This window comes from Buteo buteo, chromosome 24, assembly GCF_964188355.1.
Source record: "Buteo buteo chromosome 24, bButBut1.hap1.1, whole genome shotgun sequence".
NCBI classification, from domain to species: domain Eukaryota; kingdom Metazoa; phylum Chordata; class Aves; order Accipitriformes; family Accipitridae; genus Buteo; species Buteo buteo.
The window spans coordinates 12,080,801-12,097,859 of NC_134194.1; the positions used below are offsets into that span (position 1 = coordinate 12,080,801).

The following is a 17,059-nucleotide window of genomic DNA, read 5'->3' on the forward strand; positions in this document are numbered from 1 at the left end:
TCCTGCTAAACCAGCCGCAAGGCGTTCGGTTACCCAGAGCACCAGCAGCACTTGCCCCATCGGCCTCCAAAAGCCTCCAAGAAGCAAAAAGGTGTCAGCAACTCTTGCCCACGACTCCCCTCTACCCCGAGCCCTGGCCTCCAACCCAACGCTTTGTCTTGTAGCTTTGCAACCTGTCAGATGAGGACACTACTATATTACCCCATTCTCCCCAGGTGTGGTAAGAATTGATTAATACTTGCCAAGTGCTTTGGAAATAGGATAGTGTTAATTATTATAGCATGAGGGATACAAAAGAATCACACACCTGATCATGGGTGTTAAGTCAAATTTACAGGACTGTGCATGTGCCCTGAGCAGGGAGCCTCAAGTTTTGGCTCAGGGCAGAAATTACACCTGGCCCAGCCCTATAGCTTCTACAGCATGGCAGATATACGGGACGATTACCTCCCAGTCTCTGAAGGGTATGAAATTACATAGAGAGCGGTGGTTCCTTGGGATAGTTGGGTGAACTGCAGCAAAGAAATTCAGACTACGTTATCAGGAACAAGTTTCTACGGACAAGTACACCTACACTGCAAGAGACACCAACGGCTCCCCCATCACATGAGCGGTCTCAGCCTCACAAAAGATCTTTCCTATAGGGGAACCTATTGCAGGGCATAGGTTGCCCCAGAGGAAAGAAACCTAGGGTGGCATACTCATCCCAAAAGGGTATGAGTAGAGATGGACAAGATCTAGCAGGTCCTTAGCAATCCTAGGATGCTCTGCTGCCTCACAGAGAAGTTCTCCTGTGCACAAGGTCACAACTTCTCAACCTGGTTCTGAGAAACAAAGACCACAACAAAGATTTAAACAAACAATGTATCTTCAGGACAGTCTTATTTAAAGGAAGAGGAGGCAAAATGTCCATGTTATTCTGCTATAAACAGCACTCTGCACAGCTCCAGGTGAGCTGGCCAAGTGCAGAGGATCTGTTACCGCTAATGAAAGCTTCCTCCATACCAAAACCCAGAGGTGGGGCACAAGACAGAATTAAAAATAGCCCTCTAAAGTGAATGGTGGATGCTAGGACTATCTGTTCTACTAGCTCAATTAAAGCTTTGTGCTTAAAGTGATCAGAAGATCTACCCAGCCCCTGAGAGAAGAATAACAGCTACAGGAAGAAAGAAGTACTCTTCTTTCTGCCTCCCTTGCTATAATTACACCCGTTGCTCTAAGGCTATTTGTAGTTTCAGCAGGCAATTCTGGATCCTCCAATGTACCTATTAAACCAGCAACAGAAGTGGTAAACTGAGCTTGGAGGAAGAAGTAGGAGTTAATTTCAGGAGCATCTTCACCTGGCATAATCATCCTCAACCACAAAAATACATACTCAAGTTAACAAGAAAACATCCTTTATATGGGCAGACTCGAGTTCTCTTAAAAATAGCAATGGTGTAAACCTTACCATCTAAGATGAGAGACAGTACTAAAGCTCTGCAGCTGGGGAGGGGAGGAAGCATTAGTACAGTCCAGAGCCCACAAGAAAGTGAGTTTTGCAGACAGCTGTAGGCAGGAGCACAGACTGTGTACTCTAAACACCCCTCACTTGTGAGACTGACACAAACATGGCCAAGAGAAGGGATGTGCATTGAGTCAAGAGACCACTGAGGTCCTTGGACTGGGACTTGCAGAACTGATGCTTGCCGTGGATGCAGGAGAGCCACGGGGAAATGCACCCAGCTCTGCAAGCAGGGCCAAGCAGAAGCTGCCTCCGGGCAGTGCACATCCCAGCTACCAACCCAAGGACTGCTCAGCACAGTGACCTTGCTCTCAAGATACGTCACATACAAGTCAGCCCAGAAATCTCTGCAGGTTTTTTTTGACCAGGAACTTGGCCATTCACCCAAAGCATTGAGGTGTACAAACCCAGTAGGAAATCTCACAGTTATGGGGTCGCTTGCGATATTTCCAGCCTTTCCAATTTCTGGCTTTGCAGTATCAGTGCCAAAAGTGAAGACTTTCTTATGGGGCTTGCACACTGGCACCTTCAGAGGGAAACAGAGAGCTCAGGACTGAAATAAGGCTATTTGTTTTTGAAGCCTGCCCTTGCTGTACACTCTAGCCCTTGCCTAATGCAGCTTTCAAAAATGTCATGCTTTGGATAAAGTTTCTTCCTTCTAGTCCTCTGGCCTGTGCTAAGCAGATCCAGTACTCTCAGGACAGCCCCTCTTCTCCCAGACCTGGTGAATTTGTGAAGATGAGTACTGCAAAAGTGACTTTCTTCCTGCTTTCACATGAAATGGGCACTAGATGCTGCGCTGTGCTCTTTGCAAGCCCTCTCATCTCTCCAGGGATTTTTCCAGAACTGGAAAATAATCACATGGAAATACCATTCACCAGTGGAGTTTTAGAAAGGTCCCTCTATGGATACTGTAGGATACAAGAGCTGTGTTTTCACTGTCTCTCATTAGACTGAATACTGTGGTTTGGGGTCTCTATGCCGTTGCAGGCACATTACATAGCACAGCAAAAGAGACGTGGCCACACAAGAAAGCATCTAAAATAAAACTGGCAGGGGCATATTGGAGCTCTCTGCCAGCCTCCTTGGGCAGCCTCACCCAAATATAAACTCTGGAGACAGTTTCAGGTTCTCCTGCACTAAGTCAGTGGTGCAACGAACCCATGACTCTCCATCTGTGCTTTCTGTTGAACTGCAAGAGGAGAGAATAGAAACGCTCAACACAGTCTTTGGGACTGATACGATGACTACTTTTAGATGTACCTAAATCGGTGGCCAAGTCAGTCTTCAGAGTCCCAGAGTCTGGGGAATAATCCACCCCCCTGCAAGCTGCAGGCAGTACGGAGCCTGGGTCCATGCCTAAGGCTCACAGACATGTGGGATTACAAATACTGGTAAAAAAACTAAGCAGAGGAAGCAGATTTTATTTCCAATGCTCGCTTACACCGGGCCCTCCTTGCAACAGCAAATGTCACTTGAGCCTCTTGGTCACCCCAGGAGGTTGAGGGCAGGCAGTACTTTAACCCACTTCGCATCCCAGTGTTTGCTTAAATCCGATTTCAAAACAGGGCTTGCTGTTGCCAGGATCTCGGGAGCTCTTTCCAACGCTCTCCTGAAGAGCAGTTCACCCCCTCTCTGGCAATGCTGGGAGAAATACGCAATTGGGAAATTGCTTATTGGAAAATTTTCATGATTTTTGTTTGTTAGCAGCTATTGGATGCCCCCTCCTCAGGGAGATCCCATATTGAATGAGCCTTTTTTGTGCCTTGCTGCATATTTGCTACCTCAAAGCAGGCCTGGCTTGAGGAACCGATGAACCATCAGGGACTTTCTCAAGGTGTAAGAGGAGTCAGGGTGACAGCAGCAGAACCAAACTCTGTTTCTGCTGCCAGAAAATGCAAGACAGTGAGAGGAGTCTCTGAACATGTCTGGCATGAGGCATCAGCCCTTTGTAATGTTACTGCACACAAACATCTTTCCCCGATGGCTACTGCACATATGCCAGGTGCCATGGGCAAAACACGGCATCCTGCCCTGCCAGAGCAGGCTCTGGTCTGGATGTTACCCAAACTCGCCCTGTTCTCTCCCTCTCAATGGTGCCAAGCAAACAGCACCCCAAAGAGCAGTTTCTCTTTGACCTCAGCAACATTCCTGTGTCACTTAGAAACCCACCATGCCAACAGGATGGCAGTGTGAAGCTGCCCATAAACCTGCAGTGGGAAGGCAGGACGAAGCTGTGTATGCAAGCAGGAGAAAAGCTCATACTTCGCTAACAGCCAGCATCCTTAAATTGAATTCTGTCTTCAAAGAACTGAGTTGTGCAGCAGAAATTTTCTTCCTCTCAACCCTAGAGAGGCCTTCTTTTCTCTTGCCTAATGTAAGTGGACAGGATTCAAAGCGGCCTAAACACACACTGATCTCAGGGAAATATAACACCCTTCCCTTACTCACCAAATGTTCCTGCTGAGCCAGCACACAAGAGAAATTTTCAAGATGAGGAAGACTGTATCTTTATTTTACCTCTGTTTTATCAAAAGAGAGGAGAACGAAAACAATTGCAGCCTCTTTTTGTCCCCACGCACAGTGAGACGCTTCTCTCTGCCTCCAAAGCTAGTTGAAGACCCACCACTTGAGCACAAGAAAGCTAGTACAAAAGCTGCGGTCTGTGCTTGCAAATGGCTCATGAGAGCTATAAAATGACCATCCCAAGGTCCAGCTTTGACAGACACACCTTGCAGCAGTCAAAGTTTGAGGAGAAAATGTTGTCCGAAGGTTTTAACCATACTGGTAAACCCCTGCTAGTCAATCAGGAGAGCACCCAGTTATGACCTGCCCATGAGAACAGACCGAAACCAGGAGCCACTGTTCAAGCAGACATCTGAGCTTTTCATATGCATCCTACAACTAGTCTCAGTTAAGATGCTGGGACACCATCAGTTCTTGAGGGAGGGATGACCTGCAGCTCCAGTGGAAAAGAAAGGGGAATCAAGCCTTTGAGTCTCCCCTGTACCTTTTCTCTCTCCTCCGAAAGGAACCCACTCATCTACAAGGGAATTTGCTTACGTAGCTTATGGCACTGCCAACTCTCTGGCCAAAAACCTTTTCACAACCTATTTCAGCAGAATCTCCATCCAGCCAAGACTCAGACCTTCCTTCCCAAAGACCTTGTGCTATTTTTTACCTTCTGTGGCTCCAGTAGCTGAAAGATGCCCTTCCTAAACCACGGATTGAAGGCTCTTCCCCTCCTCTCTCCTTCTCCTCTTTCTGGGAAGCTCAGATAACCACTAAACCATATCAACTAGGGTTTTTTTCAGAGATATTCCCCCGTCTTGAGGCACAGGGGTAGAGCATCCCAGACCCACCCGTCCACCCAAAGGGTCCCAGCTGGTGCAATCATGAAGCAAAACGTACTGCTGCATCGGGAGACTTTCAACCTCACACTGACCACCATGCAACTCAGACCCTCCTCCAGACTTGGGAAATTTTGCATCCCCATCCTCCTGGCTGCAGACCCAGCTCTGCCCTTCACCCACAACCTGTGACACAGCCCCTGCATGCGGAGCTGTACCGACAGCCAAGCGCCAGTCCCAGCCCACCACACCTCTTCTCCACTACTGCCCCGTGTCCACTAGCCACCACAAAAAGCTATGGAGGATGTGACAGCTTCTTGCAAGGGGCTTGCCCACTCAGCCCGAGCAGGTGTCCCCCCGGCAAAAGGCAAAGCAAGAGCAAGGGCCAGGTAGCGAGCGGCTGTTACTACCTCTCTGCAGAAAAGAGGCCGTTCTCTGGATAAACCCTGATGGAGGAACAAAAGGACGGGAGACAAGGCATGAGGCGGGGAGGGAAATGAACTCGGGGGTGGCAGCAATGGTGGCAACAACTCGATTAAGGCATGAACGGGAAGGTCAGTGCAGCGTGGAGAGCTGCAGGCGTCCATCCCACCTTTGGGAGCACCATGGGAGGTGCAGGGGACGTGGGACCGGGACTTGGAGGCTGCAGTGAAATCCTGGGTGGATGGAGGGGGCACAACATGTCGGGGAGCCCCATGGGGGACCACAGCAGGGGTTTGGCTCGCCATGGGGTCAGGCCCTCGCCCCGTTCCAGGAGACCACAGCTGTGGGCGAAAGGAGGAGCTGGTGGAACCAGCGGAGAGGAAAGGAGTCCTTACCAGACCTCTTCTTTCCAATGGGCTCCCTGAAAAAGAGAAGGAAGAGTGTCAGCAGAGGGATGGGGCAGTTGGGTTGTTGGCTAATTGACAAACCCACCCAGGAAAGCACAGCAGTGCTGGCCCTGGTGGGGCCGCTGACCTCCCTCAACCAGCTAATGTCTCCATGGGTGACATGGGGCATCACCCACCTTGCAAACTGCCCATCTCTCCCCTCCCTTCATTTAGTAATTTAATGCTTTTGTCTTTCGCAGGGTGAGGCTTGGTTGCTGGCCTGGCCTCCTTGGTGGCTTGGTCTGACAGCCACAACTCCCATCATGTCACTTGGTGAAGGCGGGTGAATTGGGATGATCTGGCAGCAGAGGCAGGAGCTGGGGAAGCCCAAACCCCCAAAATGCTCCCAGCACAGACCACAGCTCCCACAGAAGTGGGCACCAGTTTGAAGACAGACAAAGAGGGAAATACCGAAGTTCCTCCATGTCCTACACTTCCCTCAGGGACAAGGATGCAGAGCAGTTGGGGAAGGGGTGAACATTTATACCCCAAAACAGGACAAGTCATTGAAGAGTTATAGAAAGGATGAACACCAGGGCTGTGCAGCAGAAGAAGCACCTCCAGGACACAGCAAGCAGGAGCTATTGGTGGTTATGAGGAGGCAATGAGGTAGCTTCAGCCAAAGTGCTTTTGCTATGGCCAGCGCTGGCCACACCGCTGATGAAATGGGTTAGAAACCACAGGTCCTGGGTCCCTTCTTTCATTTGAATGTTGCCAAGAAACATGGTTGCTGAACAGCCTCAAACCCAGGGCACAAGCACAACTCTCACAATGAAATCTGGGGCATTTCATGATTAAAAACCAAACACCAAATCAAGGAAAATATGGGCCCAGAAAAGCCTCAAAAAATCATGGGTAACAAACCAAAACACCCAACCAGCCTGAAACCCAAACAAAGGCACCAGCCCTGTCCCCAGCCCAACCACAGCGGTCCATGTTTCTACAAAAGGGCTCTCAACACTTCCACATAATTCACCACTGTGGTCTTGAAATGCTGCTGTAGTGTGGGCTGGTGGTAACCTGTTCCCTGTTCCCTTACGGAGGAGACTGCTTTCCCCGCTCCTCAGACTCACACGCGTGACAGATCAAGACCATCTGGCCAATGAAATATACTGGTACCAGGAGACATGCATCGATCCTTGTTACTTCCAGGAAGAGTAACAAGCACAGAGCAGGCACTGGAGCTTCCAAGGAGGAAAACATTCACCTGGTGGTAAGGGGACCCTCCCAAGGCTTTGAGCTGCCTGACCACTGCTTGGAAAGGCTGGACCAGCCCAGATGGACCCCAGGAGCCCCTTCATCTGCTTATCAAGTCCACTGGCAAAACAAGCTTTTCCCCTCCCTTTGTTTTCAGGCCAAGCAGAGAAATCCCTCCATGCTCAGCAAGAAAGCCAGCCAGAGCTGGGCTATGCTTTGTTCTCTTTCAAGCTTATCTGCATTTTCAGACCATAATTACTGCAGACATTTTATTCCCCTAGAGTGATGGGGTGATGCGGGGACTTGGCTGCCTTCAAAGAGTGCCCACCCATCCTGGCAACGTGTTCTGCTTGCAATGCCTTATCCTCCCAGTCCCCCCTTCCCTTTACACCTTGAACCTCTGGTACTCATCCATGGACCTACCAATAAAATTAAATGAAATGCAACAAAGATGGACTAGAAACAAATGGGACATTGTTATCTAGAAACTGGAGACTATCTGTTAAGTTCAGAGACCACAGACTGTGCAAAGACCTGAATACCACGTCCCAGGTGCAGAGACCGATGGAGGAATCTACTGGACAGATCATCCCAAAGACATTTCTAAACAGAGGCAGCATTGCAGACCTCAATCAGAGTTTATCAATAAGCCCCACTAAATTTGCCCCGGCTCAGCGGTACGGCTGGGAAGGGAGGCGAAGCAAGGCCAGATGAGCACGCTGGAGATCAGCAGGTGGGCATGGCACCCTCGTGCTGACAGGAGGGCGCTGATGGAAATAACTGTTGTTTTTCCCCTGCCATCTGCTAAACCTATTACTGTAACTCATCCCCCTGTTTCCTTTCACCGGCTGCTCCATCTCAGTGAGGGGGCAAGGAAGGAGCTGCAATTTCACTTTACTGCTGGGCTGTTCCTGGCACAGATAAAAAGAGCTGTAGGTCTGAAGACCGGCAGCCCCAGCCCACCACCTCAGAAGGGACAAGAGCTCAGACAGGACAGGAAACAGCAATAAACCCCCGGCAGCATCTCCTCCTCCTCCATTCCCCATGGACCAGCAAAAGGCATGCAGCAGAGCTTACACGCACGGCTTCCTGGAAACTGGTGGCTCCAGAAGAAGAAAAGAAGGAAAGGCCACTCTGCTTTCCACTGTGAAACTCATTTAGCTCTCACACCCACAACAGCCAGGCTGTGCAGATGAACCAGGCAGTCACAGCACCATTTCAAGGCACTGATATGCAGCTGTGACCATGTGCCACCAACCAGCCCCATAAAGCTTCCCAGGTAGTAAAACCCAGGACTGGTTCTGCAGCCGCTTCCCAGGACTTGTTGGAAACACTGAAGGCAAGGGTTCCTGTGTGACCAGAGTCTCACTTAAAGCACTGAGCCAAAAAGAGAGTCTCAGGGTGCACTGGGCTCAGTTCAGAACCTAATAATCCCCCAATGCAATCCTGAAAGGGAACTTTTACATGTGGAGAACTCTTAGCACCAATTAATAATCCCCATGCCACTTTTCTTTTAGGAAAAGCGAGTCAGGTTTCTCAAGCATCTTCTCTAGTGAATCAGTCAGCATCCCTCTGGATCCAGTGATGGGAAGGAGTGAGATGGGGAGCACAAGGCTGCAGCGTGGGCATGAGGCAAAGCTAACAGCTTGGGAGGTAGGCTGAGAACAAATGCAAACAGGCTGTTCTTCAACAATATGTAGGTGAGCTGTTAAACTCCTTATTGCAGGATGCTGTGGACCCTGAAAGTCTTCATGGACTTACACGATCATAATTCAGGCAAGAAATGTTAATTACAAACCCAGGAAAACCCTAAAGGCTAAAACCGTGTCTAAAGAAGAGATGTTACAAACTTGCTTGACTTTAAACTCTTTCCTAAGGCACTCACGTTTGGTGGCTGCTAGGCTAGGCAGACTGCTGTGTGCTGCAGGGAGGTGGCTGTGAGGTTGCCACGCAGAAAAGCCCACCTTGCAGTGGGACTCACGGGAGGAAGGGACCCAACATGGGGCCTGGAGACCTCAGCACCACCCCTGCTGCCCCACAGCCCTGGCCACAGCCAGCTCACGGAGCAGGAGGGGGACAGTGGAGCACCACCACAAGGAAGACAACTCCAGCTGCTGCAAAACCAACCACACAGGAGCCACAATCAACGTGCAAGATGAGATGGATTTGAGGTCACCATTCCAAGAAAACATCTCCCGCAGAAAAAAATCTGTCTCCTGTAGAAAAAATCCTTCTGTAATACAGTAATACCATCAAAAGGGCTATCAGGAGGCGGTTCATCTTGTAAGCATTCAGCAAGCTTGGAGATGTTAGCAAAGTTTATGCAGGCGAGAGAGACTGAGGAATGGGGTACAACAGAGCTCTTGTTTGGGAGAACTGATGTTTAGCAAATGCTCCACTGAGCACTGAATGGAGCCCCTGTCCCCCACGCTGCAGTGCCAGTGCTACCCGTGTTTAACCACTGGAGAGTCGGCCAAGCTGAACCTTCGGGCTCAGAAAGCTGCCCTGTTAGCACAGAAAATCAAGTACTCTGTCCATGCAAGGGGCTTGCACTGGCACAAAGCATATTTTTGCAGAGCGGATTCAACCCCTTTGATATTTCTGTCTGCTGTCATCTAGGAAAGACAGACACTCTCAGCAGAGAGTGAAGGAGACCACTATTTTGGAGCTGAGATCTAGCCTGAGCTCCTGGTGAATCTGCACGTAGGCATCAGGAGAACTGCAAAACAAACAATTCATTATACAAGCTGTAATTTCTCTGGATAGCAGGACACGGCTCAAAAGCCACAAGTCAGCAAGCATCCTGATCCAAACCAACATCCATCAACGCAGGGATCTCTAGGTTACCAGCAAAAGCTCCTGGAATGGCTTCTTAGATGGGGCAGCCACTCCACCTTGGAGCAGGGACCTGAGCCTTCCCTTGTTCATGGCCCAAACACCACACAAGGGTGACAAGGAAAACTCGTCCCGGCACAGCTCAACTACAAGGAAAGGTAAGCACACAAAAAGCTATGGGGAAGCTGGAAGAGACAAGACTTGCTTCTGGAAGACATTGACTACAGCTTTGCGCTTCCAATTTAGGGAAGCAAGGGAAAGGAACAGACTTGCTCCCTGTTGCAATAATGGAAACACGCTTCTGTCCAGCATCCTCTTCTGGCACTTTGGACCAAACACAAATCTTTTACCCACCAATGGCTGCCAGCACCGCGGCCCTAAGCGGGACCTTTCAGTCAGCCCCTACGGGAGACAAGCTGGCACAGTCAGATCACATCAGGCCTGAGTCTCATTTCAGCCCAGTTCTCCCTCCTCTGATTTACTGGGGCTGGTGCCTGCCTGGAGTCCCTGTCAGTCTGCATGCGGGAAGCAATCCATTACTGCGACTGCCAGTGCCAACCCCACCTAACCGCACATCGCCAGGGCTTCGGTATTAATAGAATAATGATGGGCTGCTGAAGTTGCTGCAGGCACAACCTTGTTAGCAGCATACGCTTTCCTCATCTGGTCAGGTCCCAGCTCATTATCACGCACCTTCCAGCCCAGACAGCACAGGCAGCCCCCAGCAATAACAGCCCTTTGCTGACTCAGCAGCAGCTAGAATTCAGCCTGGGACCTGGGTCCTGCCCGTTCCCCTTCTCCCTCTGGTGATTCTTCCCCTGGCACGGGGCAGGGAGGAGCGCGGTTACTCCCTCTGCGCTTGGTCCTTCACCCCAGCAAAGAAAACATCCATAGCAGCAGAGCCGAACTGCCCTTGAAACACCCCAAAATCCTCTCCCTTTAGCCAAGGGCTGTTTGGGAGAAATAGCAGGAAGCAAGCTGGGGATGTGAGCTCAGAGGGCACCCACATATATATAAAGGAAGGAAGAAAATGATTTTTAAAAGCTGTCCCAGGGTTTGGTTGCCATCAGCGGCCCTGCTGCAAGTGGAGTTTGCCCTGGGTGTGTTTGCCCAGAGGAGCTGCAATTGCTGCAGCCACACGCAGCAGCCCAAGTGACATTTTGCTGGTGCCCTGGGGCAACAGAGCTCTGGCAGGTGAGGTTTGTGGAGCAAGGAGAAGGAGGGGAGGAGAGCAGCCCTTCTGGTGGGGTTATGGAACCCGTAGTGAAACTTTTGCTCAGAGCGCAAACAAATCTCTCCAGCTCCTGTTGTGTGGTGGCAAAAGCCAGGTGGGCTCCAGGCTGCCACGGAGGGACCCTGGCCCCGAGTGCTGCTCATGATTCCCAGCAGGCAGAAGTGAAGCACAGGTCAGTGCCTTGGATCAAAACCCTCAGGGAGGCTCTGTGCCTGCCTACAGCTCAGCGCCGGAGCTGGACGATATGACTGGAATGAAAACGTAGCCTCTCACTGCTTCCTCCCTCCGTTTTCAACGTCTTTGTGGTGTATAACCATGAACTGTGGCAGCAGAAGCTGCAGCCACCGAGACCCAGGAGTGCTGGGAAGCTGGGGCAGGGATGTGCTGCTGGGAGCGGGACCTGTGTCAGCAGATCGAGGCCTCGGCCGCCTTCCTGCCAGGAGAGGACCAAGCCCCAGCGACCACCTTCTAAAGCGGAGCACGGTCCCACAGCAATGCCGCTGGCCGAGACGGCGTCAGGGAAAGCCACCCACTCTCACTTCACCCAAAGGGCTTTGAAGATCAGCTAAACTGGGAAGCAGCAGCCCAAGCGACGTGCACAACGCCTTTCCTGGAGGATGTTTGCTTAGCAGTGGCAGGGGGAGGTTTCTCGGCCATCTGCAGACCAGGCAAGTCAGATGTGAGGTTTCTCTGGTTCCCACCACCCCACGGCCCACCCAGCAGGCAGAAAGCACTGGTCCCAGTACACCTATTTGGGTGGTAGCAGCCGGGAAAGCCAAGCAACCTCAGCGAGCAGGGAGGAGCAGCAGCTGAAGTTCACCGGCCAAACCCCCAGCTGGGGTCTCCAAAGACAGGACAGGCACAGATGTAATCCCACGCACCGCAGCCTCCGCCGAGACACGGGCTCCACCTCTGCTATCATCTGCTCTTGTAGAGGTCATGAGCCCTTAAAAAGCCTTCAGAGAGTCCTGGTGCTGGGACTGCTGCCCATCCCAATCCTCCGCTAAGCCTCGGCATGCTGTCTGGGCAGCCAGGGAGCCCACGCCAGCCTTTCAGCCCTGCCCTCCCTTTGCAGGAGACCTACTGGACTCACACAGACCCAGCACATAAGGATGAAGATATTTGAAAGAAGAGGAATTTAGGCCTTTTAAAGACATCAGGAACTCCTGAAGCTGGTAGCTTTCAAACTGTGAATCCACAGTCCCTACAGGAAGCAAGGAGGGGTGCTCAAGGACATCTTTTAAGCACATTAGGAGATGATAGTAAATTTGCTTTACAGGTGCCTGTGCCCCCATTGGAAAAAAAATAAAAATCAGGTTCATAAGCTAAAACATTCAAAACAACAGCTTAAAGTGTCTTATATATGATGGGATGCTCAGCTACCAAAAAGAAAACAATGAAAGATGCTTTTAATGCAAGAGGCTTCTCACGGCCAGGGGTACCTCCCGTACAGAGGACAGCAGCTCCACAGCCTCTGAGGATGATGGCTCCTTCCCCAGCATGCCCCACTTGTACACTGTGGGCAATAATTAAAAAAACACTTGCTTCACTGTATAGTTAACCTGGGCTCCCGCATGTCGCAGAGCTGAAATTCAGCTGCCGAGGAGAATTAGCAGCTGAATGCCTTGACTCAGCAGTGGCTTTGTGCCCAGCCGTCCAGACTTCCCCAGCCTTACTCCAGAAACTCTCTGCTGTGCTTAAAAACGGCTTTAAATTGAAAAAGAGTGGATGGGAGGTAAGGGAGGGTGCACACAGCAACTTCCCACCCCAACAGCTGAGCATCCTGCTGCTGGTCAGACCTGCTGAGATACACAGGGAGCAGGAATTTGATGATTTCTCCTCTTTAAAACTACGGTTTTCATAGGGCTTCCATCCAACACCAGGGAGAAAAATCCCACATCCCTGCAGATTGCTAACTTTCCAGAGGATTTCTCTTTCCATAACCATTTCTCTTCTCCTTCCACCCCCCACCACTGCTCTGTGGAGTCACCTCTTCCCAAACTTAACCAATCCCTCTGGATAACAGCCCCACTCTGACCCATCACCGGGCAGCCATCTGAGGTGGAAGCAGTTGAGTTATCCCAGTCCAGCGCTTGCTGGACAGGGATCCACGTCACAAAAGCCACCGATCGTCACTGCCAGCAGAAACACCGCAACCTCAATCCACCCTCCTGTTTGAAGTGGTCCCTCCGGGCAGGAGGACACTGGAAAGTTGGTGGGTCTGTGCAGAGGGGATGGAGGAAGGGCTTCACCTCCCTCTTCCACCCCCCCGTTGCTGGAGACTACTGTCTCAGCTCCGCTTACAGCTGTGATCTACTGCCCAACTGGAAGCCACGGCAGAAGAAGGACACACAAAGTCAGCATTTGACTCTTTCCCTCTCCGCTCAGTCCCCATCCACTCGATCTCCTTTTGCGCATGCCAGTGGCAGGGCCGGGGCTTGTAGAGCAGGTGAGAGATGGAGAAGGGCTGAGGAACTCAGCTCACAGGGCTGGTAGCCAGCAATGACCTGGTTTTTTGGTGTTCCCAACACCGGCAAGGGGACACTAAAGGGAGCTGCACTGCAGGAAAGCAGAAGGAGAGCTCTGGCTCAGCCCAGAAAGAGTTCCAGTGCTGGGGAAAGCAGACGCCAGAGGGGCCCACAGATAGATGCATGGGCTGTCCAACCTCCTCTTTCCATTCCCAAACGCTGCCAGATCCGAGGACTAAGTTCATCCCTTGCAGTTAAACCAGAGCTCCGCGGACTGCAGTCAGCTGTGACCCCTGAAAGTGGTTTGACATCCTGGAGTGATGCGAGTTAGGTGGATCCTCGACCTGCACCAGACAAAAGCAAGCCGAGGGTGCATCCAACAGCACTCAAAGGCATGTCCCCTCCACGGCCACCAGCTGCCACTCCCGTGGGCATGCTGCGACCTGAGGTGTCAGCCGGGGAAGCCGAGGCAAGGGCCGGGGAGGGATGGGGAGCAGGAAGGCTCCCAGCCACAGTGCCACGAGAGCGGCTGCTTGGCTTGGCACCGAGCATGCTGACCAGTCCTTTTTCCCCCCCTCATTCCCGTCTTTCAGCCACCCAGCATAAAACGCTGCCTTTTTTTTCCTTCAGTCCGTTCACGGCCTGGCTCCCTTTCAAATTCCCGGAGAAAAGTATTTATCTGCTGGATGAATGATGACATCCGGCCAAACCCCAGACACGCCATCACGTCTGATCCAGCCCAGCCGTCTATCACAGCTCTCATCTCGTTATTGGTAAGCTGGCGGCGTGCCAGCACTCAGGGCTCGGGAAAGGGCTCCCACCAATCTCTCCAGAGGAGAGAGTCAAGGACTTTTATTAATTAGCATTTTGAATTGTAGCTAATAAATACCCCTCTGGCATTCAGGCTGGGATGGGAAACACAACAGAGACGTCCTTGAGATGCTGTAGCATTTTGCTGCTGGAGGCAAATGGACAAGAGTCACCTGCTAAGTCCTTCTGCATGCTGCAAGCTTGCCTCTCCTCCCCGGAGAGCAGCAGGCAGCAGGAGGGAGCATGACCGCTGCCGGATTCAGTGGTGTATCACCCGCTTGGCCCATCCAGCCCTGCAATGGCCACTCACAAAAACATGGCAATTTTGCATCCGGGAGCTGCTCAGCAGTCCCACAAGACACTGCGGGATGGACCTGAGGATGGACCCTGCAACACAAGCACATCCTTGGGATTGAACTTCGGGCTGGTGCCTCTGCTCCCCTTGTCTGTTGGACCCGAACCAGGGAGACGACGAAGGACATGGCACTGATCGCTGCTTGGCTGGGTGGCCAGGAGCTACAGCTTCAAACACAGCAGAGCACAGAGCTGCACTGCTCTGGGGCTGATGCTCAGCACCCAGAGGTCTCCACAACTGAATGTGCTCCGTGTTCTGGCCACAGCCCCCACCCTGCCTGATTTCTGGCTCAGTCTACAAGACAAAATAAAGGTGAGGGAAGTGGGTGCAAGACTGAAGCTGCCCTTCAGTCCACCATGTATGAAGGTGCCTCAGCTACAGGCAGGTTCAATAGCTGACTCTTTTTGCAAAGCAGCTCACCACGCTCTCATGCACGGCTCAAAGACTCACGCACAGGCAGCCCCACACTTCCCAAAACAGCCCCAGGGGCTGTCAAACCCTCCGATAAACCCCCACAATAAACCCCCACCCAATGTCCTTGCAAGCTCATCTTTTCCTTGTGTCTCTTGCTTGCCCCTGAGCTGCCGCCTTCACTGAGGGATGACCGACAGGGTGGCAGGTTAAGTGCTGAGCAATAGCTGGGCTGGATGGATGAGAGCACCAGCCGACAGCAAGCAATTAGTTAATGGGCTCCAGGGCCTTCAGACCAATCTCATCAAGTGACTGTGAGCCGCAGGAGGAATGATGACAGGCCAAGCGAATAGAAGCAGGAGCCAAAGGAGGAAAGCACAGATGGGGGGGAAGGGAGAATTAAGAGAGGGAATGGAAAAATCAAAAAGCCAGGGAGATGTAGTCCACACAAGCATAATACTTAGCTGGAGACCTGAAAGGCTCAGTGTTGCTGCTCGGAGAAAAAATACAAAATCCCTTTATCTACCTCCACACCCTTCCAATACAGAACTATGTCAAATCAATTTACTGCCTTTCCTCTCACAATTAATCAAGCCTCCTTTATTGCTCAACCTTTGGTAGAGCCGCGCATCGGGTCACATGCAGCATAAAAAGAGAGAGCAACATAGCAGGAGATGGAGGCGGCTGCTCAGATTTATGCTGCTTGTGATTAGTAAGAGATGGGTGGCTCCTGGCCAAAGTAGCTCATAGTCACAAGACCTATAACCACACAGAGTTGCGTAAGGCACGCGAGATTCCTTGCAAACGTTCCTTGTTTTGCATGGAAAGACTCTGGAGGGTTGTTATGGATGGGGCTCATGGACATGGCTAAGGGAAAGAGCCTTTTGAATGAGGCAGAGGTTGTTAGTAACCATGTGAAATGAGGCTTTTCAGACTGACCATGTTTCTGAAACCAGCATTTGCAAGTAGAGAGCGTCTCAGGAGGAGACCAACAAATCATGGGGTCCCAGAGAAGTGTTTCCACTTCTCCACTGGAGAAGGCTCCTCCAGGAGTTGACTGATTGGGCAGAGGTGTCCACCTTGACTTGCACAGCCCCCATTCCCTCTCCAAGAAAGCCTCCAAATCCCAGATCTGTGACTTGTGGGGGGAACCGTTGATGAACGTCAGACTCTTATGGATACCAGCAAGTTCAAGACAGTTTGTGTTTCATTGCCACCCTGGTGGTGGCAGCCGCCCAGCCAGCTTACTCTTTGGGGGGCGTCAAGTCATCAGGTCGTGTCTCAAAGAACTGGAGAACCTCCTCGCACTGGGAGATGTAGGGAGGCAGCTGGATCAGAGCCTGCGGATGAAACAGAGACACCGGTGACGGGAAGCGTCAAGACCGTGCAAAGAGACGAGTGAGGACAGGCCCTCAGAGCACAGAGGACTGGGTCATGGCACCAAGCTTGGCACCCACGCGGTCCCCGGCATGCACGAGTGCAGAGCCAGGCGGGGGAGAGCTACAGCAAACACACACCAGAGTGGGGCAAGACCCAAAGAGTCCCCAGTTACACCCAGTTACACCACCCCAGCTGCAACTGAAGACTAAAGGACAATAAACAGACACCTCCCAGGCCCCACTTAGCCCAGCTCCAGCCTTTTGGACAGATGTGCCCTTGCAGGGTAAGAGCCACGGGGATGGCCATCCCAGCCACCAACCTCCCGGCCCTGGCAGGGCTCAGTTTCCCAGCTGTGCTGCGGGCACGGAGCCATCGTCCTTGGGAAAGGCTGGGCATTTACACGTGGCAGACTCTCAGTGCCATCAGCCCTGACTGGCACATCCCAAAAACGCTCCGCTGGGCAACAGCAGCTCGGGAAGAGATAGGGAGAGAAGCAGCAGGAGTCAAAAGTGTGGACATCAGCTCGTCAGGGCAAGGGCTGGAATGCTGCTATGTGCACTGTCAAACAGCACAAGCTATAAGCTGCCTCTGCTTTTCTCCTTTCCATTCGAGGAAGCCTTTTGCAAAAAGACAGGCTTCAACGGTG

At 51.7% G+C, this 17,059-nt stretch overlaps 1 protein-coding gene across 3 annotated transcripts in view; it reads right to left on the minus strand.

Moving 5' to 3' along the window:
• Positions 1–17,059, minus strand: part of SH3PXD2B (SH3 and PX domains 2B) — an 80,377-nt gene that overhangs the window by 11,066 nt on the left and 52,252 nt on the right. For 2 of the 3 annotated variants that reach the window (XM_075056384.1, XM_075056383.1), the window contains exons 5-6: positions 16,282–16,373; positions 5,673–5,698 (exon numbers count right to left, since the gene is read on the minus strand). In XM_075056384.1, coding sequence (XP_074912485.1) covers positions 5,673–5,698; positions 16,282–16,373 — 118 coding nt within the window. Of the gene's footprint in view, positions 1–5,264; positions 5,301–5,672; positions 5,699–16,281; positions 16,374–17,059 lie in introns of all 3 variants that reach the window. The other variant, XM_075056382.1, reaches the window with a different exon arrangement.